This window comes from Acanthopagrus latus, chromosome 24, assembly GCF_904848185.1.
Source record: "Acanthopagrus latus isolate v.2019 chromosome 24, fAcaLat1.1, whole genome shotgun sequence".
NCBI classification, from domain to species: Eukaryota; Metazoa; Chordata; class Actinopteri; order Spariformes; family Sparidae; genus Acanthopagrus; species Acanthopagrus latus.
Genome location: NC_051062.1, coordinates 3,863,633 through 3,880,611, shown reverse-complemented (window position 1 = coordinate 3,880,611; position 16,979 = coordinate 3,863,633). Strand labels below are relative to the sequence as shown.

At 42.9% G+C, this 16,979-nt stretch overlaps 1 protein-coding gene across 2 annotated transcripts in view; it reads left to right on the top strand.

Moving 5' to 3' along the window:
- pard3ba (par-3 family cell polarity regulator beta a) overlaps positions 1–16,979 on the top strand; it is a 171,824-nt gene that overhangs the window by 23,782 nt on the left and 131,063 nt on the right. For both annotated transcript variants that reach the window (XM_037091436.1, XM_037091437.1), the window contains exon 3: positions 9,345–9,522. In XM_037091436.1, the coding sequence (XP_036947331.1) occupies positions 9,345–9,522 (178 nt within the window). The remainder of the gene's footprint in view (positions 1–9,344; positions 9,523–16,979) is intronic.

The window sequence follows — 16,979 nt, the reverse complement described above, 5'->3', positions numbered from 1 at the left end:
TGATTTATGAAGAGTTTACCCTCTCCCTTTATGAGTGTGCATAAATAATAATGTGACTTGTCACAGCGCATAGCCGGCACTGCAGTACCTCAGCTGGTGGCTCAGTTGGTGGATGTGTGTGTGTGTGTGTGTTTTTATGTGTGTGTATACTCTCAGTTGGTGCACGCATGCTTCATCACTCTGACTCATTCGACAGATGTGAGTGTGTGGATGCACAGAGAGCGAGAGGCAGAGAGAATGATAACTTTTTACCTTTTTGGCTGTGTGCCTGAACAATAAGCTGTAAGTAATGCAGGATGACGATATTTTCTTTTCTTGAAAACCTTTGACTAAGTTTTATCTATCTGTGTGTGTAGTTATATTTATGTGTAGGTGGACCAGGCCTCTGAGTAAATCTCTTTTGCTGGGGAAAAAAGTGGTTTCTCACCATAAATAAAGTTAGATTTCAAACAGAGTCTATAGCAGTGCTGTCCCAGAGGCCATCTTTTAGGCTTCGAAGCTTCAGCGAGAATTACCAGTGTATTACATTTACACTTACATTTACATTTAGGGCATTTAGCAGACGCTTTGGTCCAAAGCGACTTACAATAAGTACATTTGTCACAAGAAAGAAGCCACAGCATATCATTTTACAGTTTAACAAAAAACTTCTTTCTTTTAGCTTTTTTTTTACTGCATTATAATCACTAAAAGATAAAGTTTTAACATCGGCACAGATCAGACAATCAGACACAGATACCATTATGTGATGGGCCAATATCATAATATTGCATAATACTGGTTGGGCTCTATCTTTGTGACTAGTTAAACATTATAGAGTAGGTCCAGTTTTTGCTCTTTTTCAGTCATTTTCACCTTCTTTAGTGCAGCTGAAGCAAAAACTTATCCTGTCTTAAATCAACTGAAGGAACTGACTGTCTAAAACAAAACAGAAAAACAACAAAACCCCCCCGAAGCAGTCAGTTATTGATTTGCATTGTCTTTATTAAGCCACCTAACTGGCTTAACTGGATTTGCAGTCTATTCCACATATTGTATAGAGGAAGTAGAAATCCTGCATGCAGTATTTTGCCACACAGCTGGATTGTAAACGGCGTGTGGACCCACAGATGTTAACATATATGCTATAAACCTTGGTTTTATAAAAGATATTTTTCTCTTATGGTGAGAAATCTCAAGAGGTCGCAGGATCCACATTTCTATTATGCAACGTCATAATGTCATAAAGGAAGTTTGAAATATGTTTTCTTCCCTTATTATTTTACTTTAATTTGGTATCCATTACATATTGAAACCTTGTAAAATAACGCACCCCAACACAACAGCCTCAGAAATGAGGGCAGAGTCGAGTCGACTCCCTGTCACGAGGCAAAAGCTTCAATTTTATCCGACATTGATTCCTCCAGTCACCATTTTTACTTTTGTGGAACTCGTGTTAGATCTGGGTCATCATTTGCGAAATTTGCATGAATGCAAATGCTCCGACTGCCGCACCAACAGACTGAGGAATTTAGCGTTTAGATCAGTGTGTCAGAGGCATCAAAGAGACGTTGTGTTCAATGTGGAAGCACCAGCTACTATCTGGAACTGCTGGCATGTCTTCAAACAAAAAGAAGGAAACATTTAGAGGTTCAAGTAGTAATGTGTCTGCGTATGATTCATTATTTTGAGAGAGTCCCTTACCACAGGCTTGACAAGTCGGATTGTGCGCTTCAGTTTGCGAGTGGGAGTCCTTGTGCGTCTCTTCACTCATCTTTGTGTCTTTGTGTCTTTGTGGTTGCTTCTTTAATCTTACACACTGCCTGTGTGTGCAGTCATTTGGGTGACTATGTGTATGTGTGTGTGTGTGTGTGTGTGCAGGCCCGGAGCCAGGTGTGTGTGTTCCTGAGAGGTAATCCCCCCCACATCTGGTAGTGTGCTGTATAGATTCAGGCTGGAATAGAAGCGGGATTAGCCCTGCTCTCACCGGTAATACAACCAATTTTCTACTTGTTTAAATAACACAGGCCAAACATTCCTCTGATGGCCCCTGTGGTGCCCTGAAAAGGTGTGTGTGAGTGTGTGTGTGTGTGTGTGTGTGTGTGTGTGTGTGTGTGTGTGTTGGTGGAGTATACAGTTTGTGCCCTTGAAAATGGATTCGTTTTTGGTAACTGCTAGAGTGCATGTAAGTATCTTTATTTGTGGTGTTTCCATGCAGTCGAGTGTACTGTGTAGGTGTATTGTGTAATGTTGAAGGGAGAATATACACTAAATCACTCCAAACACTAAACAAGCAGTTCATATATTACATAGTAAATACACATCATTTGGTCGGTGGTGTGGTTTTGTTATTCTGTTACAAATCCAAGACAGATGAATCCAAACAGCTCTAATGGAGTATGTCAGGAATAGTCCTCACTAAGACAATTAAAGGACCAGTATCTGAGCTTTTTTCCCCATGCGATGGACCAGAATGCACTTGCAAGTACAGAGACTTATCCCTCATTGGATAGCGGCCAATACTGCTACTGATAGCAGAGCTCTGTTTTCATGAGTCATCTCCTTCCTCTTCCCTTTCCTCCATTTTTATTATTATTACGATTTTTATTATTGATTTGTTGCTATTATATGGCTACATAAGCCTATAGTAAACCATGCAGCAATTAATATGCAAGAAAGTGTTTAAAATGAAATGTATTCCAAAGCAATTAATTGAGCTGTAAGTGAAGTGCATCATGTTATGGTATCTCGTAGTGTTTTACAAACTTGAGTTGCACAGCAATGAATAAGTAGGTAGATTTCTATACATGAGTTCAGAAGTATAAGAGACGTGTAGCGGTTCAGGTCAGTCCCACCTCGACACAAAAGTCAGTTCCCTGACGGAAAACCAGCCAGAGCCGTAGCTACATGTACTAATGAAGGACTGAGATAATGTCCTCTCTATTTTTAAAATGGCAAATAATGGTCTATGCCTTTGTGTCGAATTGGTTATCCTTTCTTTCTGTCATTTCTCCCATGATGCCATGGATATCAGGGGCTAAATTTCAGGGTGAGACGCTCCACCCCTCTGTACCTGTGCACTGTCAATATTCATCACGCTTTATTACAACCATGGAGAAACCCATTCTCTACACATCGTGGCTGCTCTTTGTTGAACAGCGCCTAATTCATACACGGATAGGACGTTTTTGCAACTGTCTGCGAGCGCCCGGCTCTCTTCGCACCTTATCCGCTCGCAAATTCCGAGAATGAAAAACAACACCAGATGCTCGAAATGCACAGCGAGGAGGAGCCGTACCGAATGGAGAGAGTGTTTGTTTTCCGTGCGCGGTTTTATGCCAGTTGACTGTGAACTGCAGCTTGAGTGCTTGCAGCTATGGTGCCGCCAAAAAAAACATGCGCGCCAGTTCAGATCATCAGGTAGCGAAGGCCTTCATTTTCTGCAGTCAAGTCGAGCGACTGTGAGTGGGAGGTTTATTCCCTGTGATTCACATTTTAGCGCTCGAAAAAGCAGACGTCTAAAATTGTCTTTGTAAACCTGTGCTTTAGCGAAGAGAGCGTGTGTGTCGGTGTGAGTCAGAAGCTTTGTATGTGTGTGTACTGTATATATGGGTGCCTGGGTGTGTGTGTGTGTGTGTGTGTGTGTGTGAGATGATTGGGTTACCATACTACTGTCAGGATGCTGAGCTTTCCCTCTGAATTATGCATCTCTCGTTCAAAGAATGGATGAAGAATAGTGTGAGAGGGAGAAAACGTAGAAGAGGGGGGCAGTTGAAAGATAAATGACAACAGCAAAAAAAGCATCTCAATGCTCTGTGCCGCACACACACACACACACACACACAGCAGTGGCAGACAGCGATGAGAGAGGAGAAGAGAAATGGGTTGATTACTACCAACGAATGAAATAGGGAAGTGTGTGTTTGGTTGTGAGGTTGTGTGCGAGCGTGTGTGTTGCTGATGCTTATGTAAAGGCTGGAGGCTGGAGTGGTACCAGCATGCAGTAGTGTCTGACTAAAGCAAGGTGGCACTGTTCATCCTCTAACTGTGGAAAGTGTGTGTGTGTGTGTGTGTGTGTATGTGTGTGTGTGTGTGTGCCTGAGATCCACATATTTTTCGAAAACCATTTGTGCTTTTGTGGTGTATGTTTTTAAATGATGGCATTATACAGTGCATGAACATCTATGATTGCATATACACTCTATGTGCGTGTGTGTGTGTGTGTGTGTGTGTGTGTCCATGCTGAACATACTATTTTCTCCCCCCCTGTGTGTCTCATACAGGACGTGCTGCATTTGGCTAATTAATTCTTAGCAAGAACATCAATTATTAAAAACACTGAACTGCTCCATCTGTGAGTCGCAACATGTAAACACCATCCACTGTTCACAGCGGCTGAGATAATTTCATATCCCGGCTGTTAAGAATTCAATAATGACGAGCGCAACGCATGCGAACTGTGCATCTGATTGACTGTTGGCTCCAACAGCCTGCGAGAATGCAATCTCAGAAAAATGCGATCATTATAACGCGTGAGTCTTATTGATGACAGTAAAGAAATCCAGTTTTCTCTCACCCCCTCGTGACAGAGAGGTCAAAGGTCAGAAGCTGGTAGGGAGTCGGTGTCCTGCACAAGGTCACTTCAGCAGGGTTGAGGGTTTCTGTATGATTTTACACCACCCTGCGGCTTGTGAGGAGCCATTTTAATAATTCGAATAGCTTGATTTTACCATAGGGATAAAATCTGCTTTTGATATAAAGTGCACGCGTAAACAGTGACTTGATATTATATTTCTGTTGAGGTTTCAGTCAAGTCATAGACCCTACACTGTTAAACGCTGGTGCTGTTGTAAAGAGAGCACAAAAGTTCATTAACCAAAAAAACCAAAAACTTTACTAGAGGTCCACTTACCAGCTTTTGGAGTTTGAACTACGTCTCATGTCTCCCCATGTTTTTCCCCCCATCAAGATAAACACAACCTTCTTCGCAGCAGACATTCTGAGTTGTCCATCAAGTGTCCCAGTGAGATAGTTTGCACAATACCAGCAGCCTGTAGCTAGCTCACCTTAATGGAATGCAGTTGGTGGTAATGGTATCAATTACACCTTTGTGTTTCCTGCTCTACTGATACATGAATGAGGCAAACAAAATGTGGTCCCACCCTCTAAAATGTCATTCATAGTGCGACTAATGGTGCAAAACTCATTTGTCTACCATTTATGTTGGCTGCATGCTGTTTAGGTTAACCAGTTTCAGGGCTTTGGTTAACTGCCATGTCTAACTGGGATGCTTAATGGAAGCGAGCTATCATTGTCACTGATTACACCTGCATTTATCTGCTATGACAAGTAACAACCTCAAAAAGTTAAGCTAAACACCATCAGATGTGTTTTTTCTGTCGGTGGGTATTCTTCACTTTTTTTTCGTGACATCATTTGGCCCCGACACTCTTCTGGGAACAATCCATCATGTATGAGGCCAACATCAGCATCAGTGGGCCAGAATATGATGCAGCCACATGACACCCCAAGCATTTTTCTGTTCGCATCACAACTCACCACAAAAAGTCTTGCTTTCCAGATTTTATTCCTCTACTTGTTATTGATCTCTCAGCCTACATGCGCTGACTCCATCAAGTTTACGGTCATTCTCAAATGGCTGTTGATGCATTCTTGGAAATGTAGAGCAGAAGTCATTTAAAAGTCCTCTGGCAAAGTCATTTGACGGAAAGTAGGTCAAGCAAAAATAACTTTATTGTTAATACTTGATCTGAAAAAGAGCAGTGTTTTTAATTATTTATTTTTTTTAAATAAGGCCAAATAACAATATGTTAAAGTATTATGGGTTATGTGTGGGTGGGTGTATGCATGCCTCTCTATGAAATCAAGTAAATAAGTGTGTATTTGTCAGCCGTAGGCCACGTATATTGCAACATTTTATAACTCTGGCTCGCGGGCAGTCGGTGTGAGAATCCACACAGACACACAGTGTTTATCTCCCTCTCTGCTTCACGCATGGTATTGTATATGGCTTTCATGTATGTCATGATAATCGCTTTGACTCTGCAGCGCGCGCACACACACACACACACACACACACACACACACACACACACACACACACACACAGTCTTCCCAGCCAGTCTGGTCACGTTGGATACACACGCCGCGGCTTGATTTACAGACGATCATAACACGACAATATAAAGGCTTCAGCCATTTGTATTTGCCACGGGTATCAGTGTGTGTTTGTGGGTGTGCACGTGTTTGTGTGTGCTATGGAAATGAGACAAAGGGGTCACATTATTCAGCAGTAGTTGACATGCCGGCTCCCCAGGTCCATATCAATATCCCCCCACAGACGCAGCAGGAAAAATAAGGCGATTTGTTTCCTAGAATACTAATCGCAGTCAGGAGGGACTGAGAGGGAACCTGTGTGTTAAGTAAACATGCTGTGAACTATTCAAGGTGGTGTTCTTTATCCTGGGGCACAGGGCCCTCCGAAAGAGCATGTTGGTGCTGCACTTGAAGGACTGAATTTTCTACTGCTGTGTGCTTTTGGAAAAATGAGCTTTTCCCAAGTTTCCTCTTGGAGCATTTCGTAATATTAATGTTTGAAGTTCCATCTGGAACAGCTGACTGATGGCTTGAATACAGTCTGTAACAAGACGCCCTGAGAGAGCTTCCCCAGTAATACATCTAAGGGTTGGACGATGTCCACTGAATTGCCGTATGATAAGAAACATCACAATGGACAATGACATCTTTGTTTGGTGGGAGGACTTTTACAATAAGTAAAGCTATTAAGCAGCAACGGCAGACAAAGCTTGGCATATTAAAGGATAAGTTCACTCAAATTAGGGAAGAAGCAAAGCAGTTTATGTCTTACTTTTAATGCTATATGCAATTTTCACCACTCCCTTGGCCTGTCGAATTTCACCATTAAATCACCATATCCAATTAAAGGTTATTCTTATTTTTGCCACAGGCCCCACATTGCCCATGCTGCATTTTTTTTCCTCTAATTTATCAACCAAGAAAAAGCCAACTAGGCTCGTTTACATCACTGTATTGACAGGCTTGGGTTTATGTGGCGCAGATCTCCAAGATAATTAGGTTACGTGATGTTTGGCAACAGCAGGAGGTCATTTGATACCAGAGTCTCAACAATTTGTCTCAAAAGTAGACCTCATCAGATCGCCAGCCCCCAACACCTACAGATAGATTTTGTTTTAGTTTGTTAAGCTTTAAGAAACTTTTATCCCCAACCACTGCTTTTTTTCTTCAGTGGTAGCTGCTTTGGATTCAAACTGCATCTTGTTAGAAGTGACTGTTTGCTCACATAATGGAATCAGTGAAGATTTGCCATCAGCATTTTAACATTCTGACACACTCTCATTCTCACCTCAGTTTGACCCTGCTCAGCACCCATCAGCTGTCAGCTTTGTTGGCACCCTGCTAGCCTGCATCGATCTGGGGCCATTCAATAATTAACATTAAAATAATTTGACATTTGAAGAATCTGTTGTGTTAAGTAAATAGTGTTTTTTTTATTCATCACATCTTTGGTTTGGAAGATGTTTGGACACTTATTGGTTTCAGAGCATGTGATCAATGGAAAGTCCTCATTGAGGCTGAAATTTGACGCCGCAAAAGGTCCTGCTCTCCATACTTCAGCTTGTTCCAAATAAAGAAATACATGATTCATTTTGTTGACGCTTTGTGTTTGATTGAGTGATGAGTGGAAGCAGCAGGGCGGCCTTCATCAGCATCACTCCCTGCCTGTGTCAGCCATAGAAAAATAAACTCTGGAGAAAGCAAATCATCATCACCGCTCCACGCATTAAAACAAGTCGTTGTTGTTCAAAACGAATAAATCGTTTTTGAGGGGAGCTCGTCGCTGTGTTTCCGTACGTGCCTACCGGTTCGTGTTTGTGTGTGTGTGTGTGTCGCGCACGCACACATCACATTACGCTCCGAGACTTCTGCTTTGATTGATGCTGTCAGCGAGTTTGGAGAAAGAGACGGAGGCTCGGGAGGGAGGGAGATAAGGAGAGAAAGAGGAAAGCAGATAAAGAAGTGAGAGAAAGAGCTCAAGAAGCATCCATCAAGCGGTGCAATCAGATTGTTTTCCTGGCGTTCGGTCTTTTCTTTTCTTCTTCTCTGCATCTGCCAGTCCCTCAATTCCTCATCTTTTCTTTCACTCACTCTCTCTAATGCTCTCTCTCTCACACACACACACACATATGCATGCAGTCGACGAATCTCCTTTGCAAGGCGGCGGCCAGGTGTCATGAGGATATTGAATCACGGGAGGTTGAGGTGAGAGGCGGCATCACAGCGTGATGGATGATGCATATTTCGCCCGCCTCCGCCGCGCTTATTGTTTACACACACGTAAACACTTACACAGACACACACACACACAACCACACAAACAGCCTCCGTGCTCCTTCGTTGTTAATTGACGTCCTGCACTCATCTGTTGTTTTATTTCCATCCCTCGTTCCATTGCGGTTATTGCTTTTCATTAAGTGGTCATTTCCTTCGCCTGCACCGTCTAATGAGAGCGTCACGCCGCCACGCACCCATTTATCAAACCTTGTAGCCACAATGCATAGCCCCGCCAAGTCACACACACACTAACACACACACACGCATTCCACTTTGCTCTATCTGCCATCATGTCCCTGTCTCAATTAGGATTGTTTGTCGTTCCTCTGCCCTCCATCCCCTGTTCATTTGGCCGCCCCCATCTCCTCCCGACGTCTCATTGTGGCAGCCGTGTCATTGTGTTTGACAGCTTCTCATTCTCATGTCAGATCTCATTCCACTGTTAATTTCATACGTACACACCTCACCTCACCCCGTCGCCCGTGTGTTAACTCCTCTGAAGCGGCCTCTGCGGAATCACCGGTCAGATTTTTATTTTATTTTTTTCTCCCCCGTTTGTTCAAAGATAAAGAAAGTTGCGTTGCTGAAGTGGCATTCGCCGGAGTGTTGTGCGAGTTGTGTAAGAGGTTTGAGAGCAAATGAGCTGTGAATCCAGTTTGCTCGCCTCCAGACACACACACACCCACACTCTGACACGCACACTCACACATCTGCACACTTGGCAGATTGAGGCACGTTGCATCCCCACTGTTGGCAAGATAAATCACATAAAAGCCTCACTGTGATCATGGCACAGTGGGGACGATATATAACCTGGCTTCCGGCTTGTTCATATGCCAGGCACCTCATTGTTTAGACTGTCATGCTTATCTTGAGGAAAGCTTGTTCATTTTAGATCGCTTGCAAACGATGTTTAATATTTTCGAATATTCAGGGCGCAGTTTGAGTCTCTGTGTGTTTGTCTCTTCCAGCTGGTGGCTGTGTACGATGAGGTCCAGCGTGGGAGGACGGACAGTCCCAGGGAGACCATGTCCAACGGCTACTCCAGTGCCGCCCCCAGCCCAGAACCCTTCCACTACTTCCCCCACCTGCAGTACACTGAGCCAATCAGAGGGGAGATTGAAGTCAACGAGGCCAGCCTCAAAGCAAGTATGTCACATCTGCTGTTTGACTTCTTGTGCGTTTTTTGAAATCTTTTTTTTCATTTTCAGACAAAGATGGCAGCTTGTATCATTCAATCAGAGCAGATTTTGCATGATTACAATTCGTCGTTCATATTCTGGGCGCGGTTGTGAATGTAAGAGAAGTTTCTGAGAAAGTCTCACAAAACATCTCAGCAATGCTCAATCAACACTTTCATAATTTTTTTTTTGTGCATGTGAAAAAATGTATCGCGGCGAGACAGTGGGAGGTGTGTGTGTGTGTAAGGGCAGGTGTGTGTGAGTGTGAGAGAATAAGTCAGAGAGTACATTTATGGAACAGCTGTAAGCTGAAGCTACTGTGACGTGATAGCGTGTGAAAACAGATGCAGTGTTGACGCAGCGTTGGCCTCACTTCAGGCTCTTCACTGAGTTTGTTCTTGTTTTCACACATTCATCTGACTGTGAGCCACGAAATCTGTGTACGTCTTTTTATACTGACTGTTGAAGATAAAGCCTTTCACTAAAATATAGCAGGAAATCGCCTAAATTTTGCTTCCGCCTACTTATTTATGGATGTCGGATCATTTATACCTCAACCACATACGGCTTCTCACCTCTGTCCAACCACTGTTTTATATTCTATTACATTTTGGTCTCATTGAAGTCTGTTAATGCATTTGACTGTACAATGTGACGAACATGATATTAATGAGAGCCATTCTGCTCCTTCATTTTGTCTTCGTCACATCTTTATCTATCCTTCTAGTGACAAAAGCTTCCATCTGTGCGCCATTAAGGTGATGGATATACTCCAAATCCGCCTCTGAAATACCAAATATCTTGATGAATTAATGCTTAACTAACTAATGCTTTGCCTTCCCAGGGCTGACTCTCATATAACTACACTCACACTTACAGTATTCTGTATTCTCCTGTTGTATACCATGTATGCCGATCAGCCACATGGTGAAGTGCATAACATGGAGCATCTTGTTACAATGCAGTGTTTTGAAAGGAAGCTTCCAGGTGGATGCCACTTCATACACACCTCTCACCCAAACACAGTTGCAGAGCATTTACACCTCCTCGTGACAGCATTCCCCAATGGCAGGGAGATGAGGCCTCTGTGGATCAGACTTAGGCAACAGATGCTTGATTACATTGGGAATTTGGAGGCCAGTTTGATTCCTTAACATTTTTTTTGTAGCATGGATAGGGAGCATTGTCAAGCTGGGTGGGGGGGGACCTCTACATCAGTGTTTGGGTGGGTGATTTATGACACCGAGCATCCACGTGAATTCCCGCACCCAAGGTCTCCCAGCAGATCATTGCATTTTAACAAGATGATCAATGATATTCACTTCACCTGTTTAGTGTTGTTGCTGATCAATCATGTTCTTTGCCAGATTTAATGTAGCGCTGTGCAGCCGATCACAGTCTCTGTGATGTAGAGCGAATGGAGACCTGGGGTAAGACAGCAAACAGAAAGGTTGAGGAAGTGAGCGATGATGAATGAACTTGTTAAAAAATTACAACAGTTGACCTTGCTCAAAGATGACAGCACGCTCCATTTAGTAAAGGACCTGTGGCAGATACTTTAAGTCATTGTTATGATTGTCAAGCCCTAAAGAAAGTCTGTTAACGCTGCAAGAAATCCAACAATGGTTGTGTTTATATGTGGATCAGCTTTATGTTTTTGAGCATTAAAGTGCAGATATGGCGTTTACATGGAACATAAAAAACCCTGGTTATTCATATCCCTCTGTATATGATCATAGCAGTATAAGTATTCTGATCATCTGCCTGCAAGTGTGTCTTGATTTCTCACCATCTCAGCCAACATGAGACAGTTCAGAAACCTGGTGTATGTTGGCTAACCGCTGTATCCCGGTTTCTATTTGAGTGCTCCTGGTGGGTTTCCCAAAGCTGGGATAAAGTCTTATCCAGGTTTCTGAAACTGCATGCAACTGCTGATATGCACAAAACACAACCAGGATACTCCAAAACCTCTCATCTTAACCAGGATACACACCTTTATCCTGCTGCTCTGCATCATTCTCCCGCTCCCTGCATCTCTCCCCTCTCAGCTCTTGTTTTCTATTTTGTTTGCTATCCTCTGATTCTTTGCCCCTCTTGGTATTTAGCTGCTGCTCTTATCTTCGTGATTTTATCTGCAAGTGCAGCAGCACAAAAGCTTAAAACTCCAAAGTCAAGCAGCCTTAAGTGTGTGTGTAGAATCATATCGAAATGACGGAATAAATATAACAAATGTTTCGCTTTCCTTTAACTGGTCGTGTTTTTATAGAGAAGTGTTGCAGTGATAAATTACATTTTTATCTTCTCGGCCTTAGCTCCTGCTGGGAAATTCTGTGTTTGCTTGTGAAGTCAGAGGTTAGGGTCAGCTGAAAAACAAATCACTTCTGAGGCTGTTAGCAGTTCAGTGACTCGATCAAGGTCAGCTCCACAGGGCAGATACAGTACTAAAAAACACAAAAAGTATATGTGCAGATGATGATAGAAAAATGCTGCTTTTTTTTTTTTAGGTCAAATGTGCATGGAATGGCTTTTTTTTTCCTGCAGTTAGGAAATAAAGTTACTGGGTCATGGTGCATCTCCAGTGGGAAAAACATCACAAGACTAGTCAGTCAGACGCCTCGGGGGGCCTCGGGGGAAATATATGCTCCGTCTGGGCCCACAGTCTGTTCAGGCTAAAGATACATTTTACTGTAAATAATCTAGAGCATGGTTTTTATCTGTTCAGTTTTCTTCTTTCTGTTTTTTCAGTGTCTTGTATTCATCCAGTCTTGAATGACAGACACAACATGAAAGATAAAGGATTAAATGAGCCTGGATGTGATTTAACAAGAGTCTGTCTAATCACTGGGCCACCCCGTCACCCCCTTTTATTTTTTCCCCCTCCATCTGTCGGCTTTAGAAAAACAGTGTGACCCCGCCCATACACACATATACACACACCTGCCCTTTGCCACCCCTTTCCCTCTGCCCGCTTTTGCCCTCTGCCCTGTTATCTGCCCCCTCTCCACTCATGTCTTGCCTACTCTACTATTCAGCCTCAACCACCTGCCATCCAGCTCACCACCCGGCTCCTCTAGACCCCCCGACCCATCACCCCTCCACCTGATACCTTCTCTGCATGGCTTCCAGCGCTAACTAGATTAGCGCTGTAGCCAGTTAGCATGCCCAGGGTCCAGCAGAGCGTGAATGGACTAATTTCATCCCCCCACCACCCTGTCTTTTACCCAGTGGGACCCCTTCCTGCCTCTACCCCCTCAACCTGCCCTGTTGAACCCTGACTAACTTAGTTAGGATTTGACCCCGTGACGCCCCTCACACAGAGCCAGGCTCGTGCATTAAAGCAGCTTTTGTCACTCAGACATGCACGCACGCACATAGACACAGGCACAGTTCGACAAAACAATCCCAGCATGCAAGTTAAACAACCCAAAAGTGGTCACCCATCCACTGCTGGGAAGGTCTTAAGGGAGTGTGTATATGTGTGTGTTGGTTCTCCCGTTTGCTCTAACAAAATGGGTGTTACATCACTTCTAGTCTGTGGATTGTTTGTAATGACATCATTTCAGACAGTCAGGCAGATTTCAAGTTTCTTTTTAGAGTAGAAATTTGAAGTTGTATCTATAAACAGTATTCTTTACAAACGGCCAAACTGTTCTCTTTAACTGATAAGCAATCACAAATGCTAATGTTTCCCCTATAACTGGATTAGCTATCCCTATTAAACCCATTCTTCACAAATGGAATTTAAACAACAAAAAAAAAAGAATAGAAATTATGAGATTTATGAATATTTACTGTTTTGTTTTACACTCTCAATATCTGTTTTTCCTAACAGTTGTTACTGTAATTACTAAATTCCCAGTGTAGTTTGTTTCAGTATACTGATGTCATTTTGAACAAGAAAGTCTTTAAATATAAAATATAAAATATCCTGCCTCCGTAACATGACATATCTCTGTCACAAGTGTTGGATGGCCACATTTGAGCAATCATTGGCTGATATATCGATATCTGAATTTGTTTTACCCCCTAATGTCGGCTTTGGCATTGGCCTCAAAACCTGAGAGCAATACAGGCTCCTGTCGTAAGATTTGGACCGTTCCATCAGTGTCCCTGGCACACTCGAGTGCATCACACATCTGGCATTCGACGAGGATCGGTTGGCGTGATACAGGGAGGAAATGATTGATTCATTCACACATTTCAAATTATGTAAAACATTTTTTCCCCCCACAAAAACACTGACATGCCAAATAATGACATTTCAAAGGAGCCCTACTTATCCTGCATTTGACTGAATGAATATATGTCATGTCAAGCTATGACATGTAGTAAATATTCCATAAGCTTCTAAATAAAGGGAATAAAACCGTTCAAAGGGTTAAGCAAGATAATAGCAATACGGGCTGGCAGAATATTGTACTGCAGATGTCATGTGTGTTGTCTTAGTCGAATTAAAGCCAACGATGGAGTAAATATAACCTGGTGGCTGTATAACTGTGACATTTAATAGCTTTATTCGGCTCAGGTTCCAGGAAACATCATTGTTATCTACCTGCAGTGAGGCTAACAGCTGTGGGATAATAAGATGTGTCACACAGGCTACGACTCACCCTTCAATCGAGACATTAACCCTATTAATCAACAGATCATGTGAACTGGGGTAACTGGGCGAATCAGGTCACCCCAAACCACGAGAATGCTTGAATCTCACTGTTACCTTAATCCGATTATTCACAATAATCTGGTTATTGTGTGCATGTAATCGCACTGAGTGGTGGTGGACAGGCTGGAGAGCAATTCAGTAATCAGTCAGCCATCAAAGTGTTTGTCTGTCAGGTTGGGCTGTTTGTTTGAACAAGGTGATTGGACTTCACACTGCCCCAGTGGGATGATTAGACCTGCATTGATCTGCTGCTACATGGCCATGACACACACACACACACACACACACATAGGAAGAGAGTCCTTATCGCATCATCCCATGTGCAGCCTGAGCCAGGTTGCACTATCGATTGAGAAAGAAACAAGACCACCCTGGCCTGTGGCATGAACACACACACACACACACACACACACACACACACACACACACACACACACACACACACACACACACACACACACATACATACATACAGAGGCACAGTTGCTATTTTCGATAAATGTACTCACACACACACACCACACGCATGCTTGCACATGCAAACTCAAAGGCAAACAAAAGCACAAATACTGATTACCGTGTGTACCCAGACCCACACACGGTCACACACAGTCACACACAGCCAGACAGAAACATGATGCATCCTTGTTTTCATCCTGCCCTGGCAGTGAACTAGCACTGTAGCCTTACAGAACTTCCACGGAGCTGAAAACAAGAGGAAATTCTTAAAATAAACCTCTGTGTTCCCAGGATTGCATAAGCAGCCTAGTTTGGCGTCGAGCTGCAGATGGAGAATAGGAAGCAGATAAACACAAAACTGGCATCACAGGGCGTCTTCAGGTCTCTCCAATTACGCAAATCTCAACAGAGAGATAAGGGAGGTACATAACATGGGTGCGTTTGAATGCGTTGTTGTTTGGTTTTTTTCTGGCCTTGAAGTGGCGACTGAGATGAGTTTGGTTGGCGAGGTCTATTTAAAGTCGCAGGGCACCTTGTGGTTGTGGCTATACAGTTCTGTCAAATTAGCCAACCTAAAATACATCTCATAATTTAGCACTTCCACCTCCTCTCCACCCTTTTGGCAGGAGACTGCCTGTTAAAGTCAGCAAATGCCTGTGATCTTAAAATAAATGAAAGTTGTGCTCACTTTGCACAGAGGGCAATCATGATGTGCAGCTCCTGAGGGCTACAGATGCCACGCTGCTGCTTTAAGATGAACTTTTAGCCTCTCTTCATAACTTCCTTAAAAGCTTTTCAGTTTTATTTCTCGATCAAATGGCAAGGCCTGTTTTAGATCAGATAAAAACATGTTCAAATAGTGCTTAGATTCCATAATTTAGCATTTAAAGTTAGTTATATCTTCACTGTAGATGTCTAGACATGTTTTATATTTGAGTTTTGACAACATCCATGTGATCTTTTTTTTTTTGTTTTCAATTTGTGCATTGAAAAAACTTGAGTGGTGAATTATTGCCATACTTTGCACAAATGAATCACTACATACATGAAGCATGTGATTTCAAATTAATTCAAGCCTCCACTGAAGAGACGAAAAGGTGGTGGCAATCTAACACTTCAGACCTGGGCTCTCCTAATTTCTGTCATTACACCTTTTTCTTCTATTGCAATAGTTGTCAAGCCTCCCTTTTTATAGGCTGAAAAGCGAAATGGCTCCAATCAGCAATAATGATAGGGGAAGCAACTAATATAAAAGTTGAATACTGAAAAAAAGGTCAGCACGATGGCATCAGAAAACGTTTGTTGGTTTATTTCACTTCGTACGTTTTCATTTTCACTTATCATCAGCCATGTAAATCCCCCTGATTTTTTCCCTCAAGATCCGTGTGTTATTCCCCGAGAAACAAAAATGTGCAAAATTTTGATCCATCCCTTTATCACCAGAGGTTACAGGGGTCTATTTTTGGCCGAGACCCATCCTCCATCTTAGTTTTGTGGAAATCCGTTCAGTAGTTTTTTGTGTAATCCTGCTGACAAACCAACCTCTGAACAAACAGACAGGGGTGAAAATGTAACCTCCTTGGCGGAAGTAACTGTTGCAAACTGATTATACACTGTCACAAAAACAGTTGGATTATTCTTCAAGTGTGGCAGGGATCGCTCATCAGGTCACTACATCCATATGATCCTAGCTCAATTAGTCAGAGTTGCTTATTGATACATGGTACAATTATCCAGGCATGTAAACAACTGAATGGTTTATTCCGTTAAAGTACTAACCCATGCTGAAACCTGTTTCCTCCTGCCCAGTCACCTTTGATTACCAATGACTCTGTGGCAGTCTTGTTTATCAGTGTCCAAACGGTGGCTGACCATAAGAGAGTTAAAACTGTCACTCTCATCAATATCTCTGACCCCCTGTGACACCACTTGACCCCCCTAAGGTCAATGGAGGTCAGAGGTCAGAGCCAGTGACCCTCAGGTTCCTTCACATGGCTGGGCTGGGCTCCGGGGCTCTAAGTGGTGGGAGGATTGATGGAGGCAGATTTGACTCCGATGGATAAATGGAGGAGGATTTATGGGGCTGACCGCTGGGTAATGGACCCTGACTGTGACCATGGAGTGGCCTTGGTCACTTAACAAAGTCGCATCATCGACATCGCGGTGATGTATAAGTCTGTATTTGTGGGGCTCATTTTGAAAATCAATTATAGCCACTTTGGAAATAAGCTGTTTCCTACACTTCATCACTCAGTATCTTTTTTAAAATCCACGGGATCCAGTTTTAACAGGTTCTATAATGT